General features: G+C 37.3%; 1 protein-coding gene across 1 annotated transcript; it reads right to left on the reverse strand.

Moving 5' to 3' along the window:
• Positions 1–617: 617 nt before the first annotated feature.
• Positions 618–2,009, reverse strand: LOC112096979. The gene is made up of 4 exons (XM_024181236.1): positions 1,778–2,009; positions 1,380–1,660; positions 1,135–1,295; positions 618–1,053 (listed from the first exon to the last, which is right to left on the reverse strand). The coding sequence occupies exons 1-4, from the start codon at positions 2,007–2,009 to the stop codon at positions 618–620; spliced, it is 1,110 nt and encodes a 369-aa protein (XP_024037004.1).
• Positions 2,010–2,371: the final 362 nt, after the last annotated feature.

Consider the following 2,371-nt stretch of genomic DNA (forward strand, 5'->3'; position numbering starts at 1 on the left):
CTCTTCTGACATCCCATTATTAAAGACTGTGCCGTGCTAAGCTTAAAGAATTCTCTAAGATTAATACAAACCCTCCACCCATTCTGAACTCAGGTGGGTACTAACTCACCATAAGAATTCTCAATAATTGTTATATCAGTTTTCTTCGGTACCATTTGTACCGGACTTACCTATTTGCTATCCGAAATTGGATAGATTATACATGCATCAAGAAGTTTTAGAATTTCTTTCTTCACTACTTCCATCATGATTGGATTCAAACGGCTCTGAGCTTGAATTGAAGGTTTGACATCTTCCTCCAGCAGTATTCTATGCATGCATGTGGACGGACTTATCCCTTTAATATCAGCAATTGTCCACCCAATAGCCTTTTTGTAATCCTTCAGCACTCTAATAAGCTTTTCTTCCTCTAAAGTACTAAGCTTTGAAGAGATGATCACCGGAAGTGTCTCACCATCTCCTCAAAACATGTACTTTAGATGACTCAGCAACGGTTTAAGCTCTATTTTCGGTGCCTGCAAAATAGATGGAAGAAGTTTTGCATGAGATGAAGGTAATTCAATATAAGACGTATGATGAGTTAAAGTTCTCAAAGAATTTAATTCATAAATTGTCTCTTACGATACAGAATTTAAAACAAACTCATTGTCATCCTTTTGCAACCCCTTAAGGCCCAAACTGTTATTTAAAATAGCTACCGATGAATCTTCAACATCCAAATAAAAAAATTCCTGCACTATAAGGTTAATAATATCCACAGAAAATACCGAATGTTCTTCACTAGGATATTTCATGGCATCATTCATATTGAACTCTATAACCTCTCTATCAAACTCCATAGTGAGAGTCCCTTTATGTATATCCATTTTAGTCCTAGCAGTCTTAAGAAAATGTCTTCCTAGTAAAATTGAGACAGAATTAGAGGAGCTATCCTCTTCCATATCAAGTACATAAAAATCAGCAGGAAAAATCAACTTATTAACTTGTACTAAAACATCTTCTAGTACCTCATCAGGATATGCATTAGACCTATCAGCTAGTTGAATTATCACGCTAGTTTCTTTTAATGTACCAACATTCAAAGATGAATAAATGGAACGAGGCATGACATTAATAAAAGCTCATAGATCTAACATAGCCTTCTCAACTCTAACACTACAAATTTTACAAGGGATAGTAAACATATCTGGATCCTTGCACTTAGGAGGTAGTTTCTTTTGGAGAACTGCTGAAACATTCTCCCCCATGTGAACTCTTTCATCTCCACTTAATTTTCTCTTGGAGGTGCACAGTTCCTTAAAGAATTTAGCATATCAAGGTATTTGTTTTATAGCATCTAATAAATGAATATTTACCTCAACCTTGCGAAATGTCTCAACGATGTCTTTCTCTTGTTCCTCCTTCTTGGATTTTACAAACCGGCTTGGAAAAGGAAGAGGTATCACCATAGGTAGGGGTTTCGCTATGGTGGGTTGCGCATCTTGAGATTTAGGCATCAATTCATTCTTCTCAAGCTCATCTTCTACATGCTTTGTCACTTTCTTACTAGGCTTTTGCAACTCCTTCCCACTTCTAAGGATAACAGCACTAGCGTTTTGCTTTGGATTCACCTCAGATTGTGAAGACAATCTTTCTGATACTTGAGACTCCAGATGGCTCACTATAGTCGCCAATTAACTCATTTGATTCTCTAAATTCTAAATGCTTGTTGTAGTTGCCTGCTAAAATTGTTGAGTGTTAGTCGCAAGTGATTTAACAATTTCTTCAAGAGATATACCTGACTTGAAGTTTAACTGTGGAGGGGCTGGTTGTCTTAGTGTGTATTGTTGTGGGAATCCTGACGGCCTAACTCCATAGTTGAAGTTGGGATGATCCTTCCATCCCAGATTGTATGTTTGTGGATAAGGGTCATACCTGCTCTGAGGTATGCCTGGAAATCCTTCAACTGCATTGGCTTGTTCAACGGGTTCTTCTTGAAGTGTAGGACACATATCAATTGAATGACCCATATTGGATCAAATGCCACAAGTTTTCACCTGTTGCACATTACCTACAACAAACTTTTCCATAATAAAAGTAAGTTTATCTAAACGTTGTTCAATAGAAAAAATATTTACCTCATTCACCTTCCTTGAAGTGGGATCTTGCCTGCTACCAAATTATTGTGCATTGGCAGCCATATTTGAGATCAACTCCCTTGCCTGAGTAGGGGTCTTGTTCACCAACACACATCCACTAGCAGCATCTATCATACTCTTATCCATCAATGACAGTCCTTCATAAAATTATTGAACAAGAAGTTGATCAGAAATCTAATGTTAAGGACAGCTGGCACACAATTGTTTGAATCGCTCCCAATACTCATACAAAG

Source organism: Citrus clementina, unplaced genomic scaffold, assembly GCF_000493195.1.
Source record: "Citrus clementina cultivar Clemenules unplaced genomic scaffold, Citrus_clementina_v1.0 scaffold_7, whole genome shotgun sequence".
In the NCBI taxonomy this organism is placed as follows: Eukaryota; Viridiplantae; Streptophyta; class Magnoliopsida; order Sapindales; family Rutaceae; genus Citrus; species Citrus x clementina.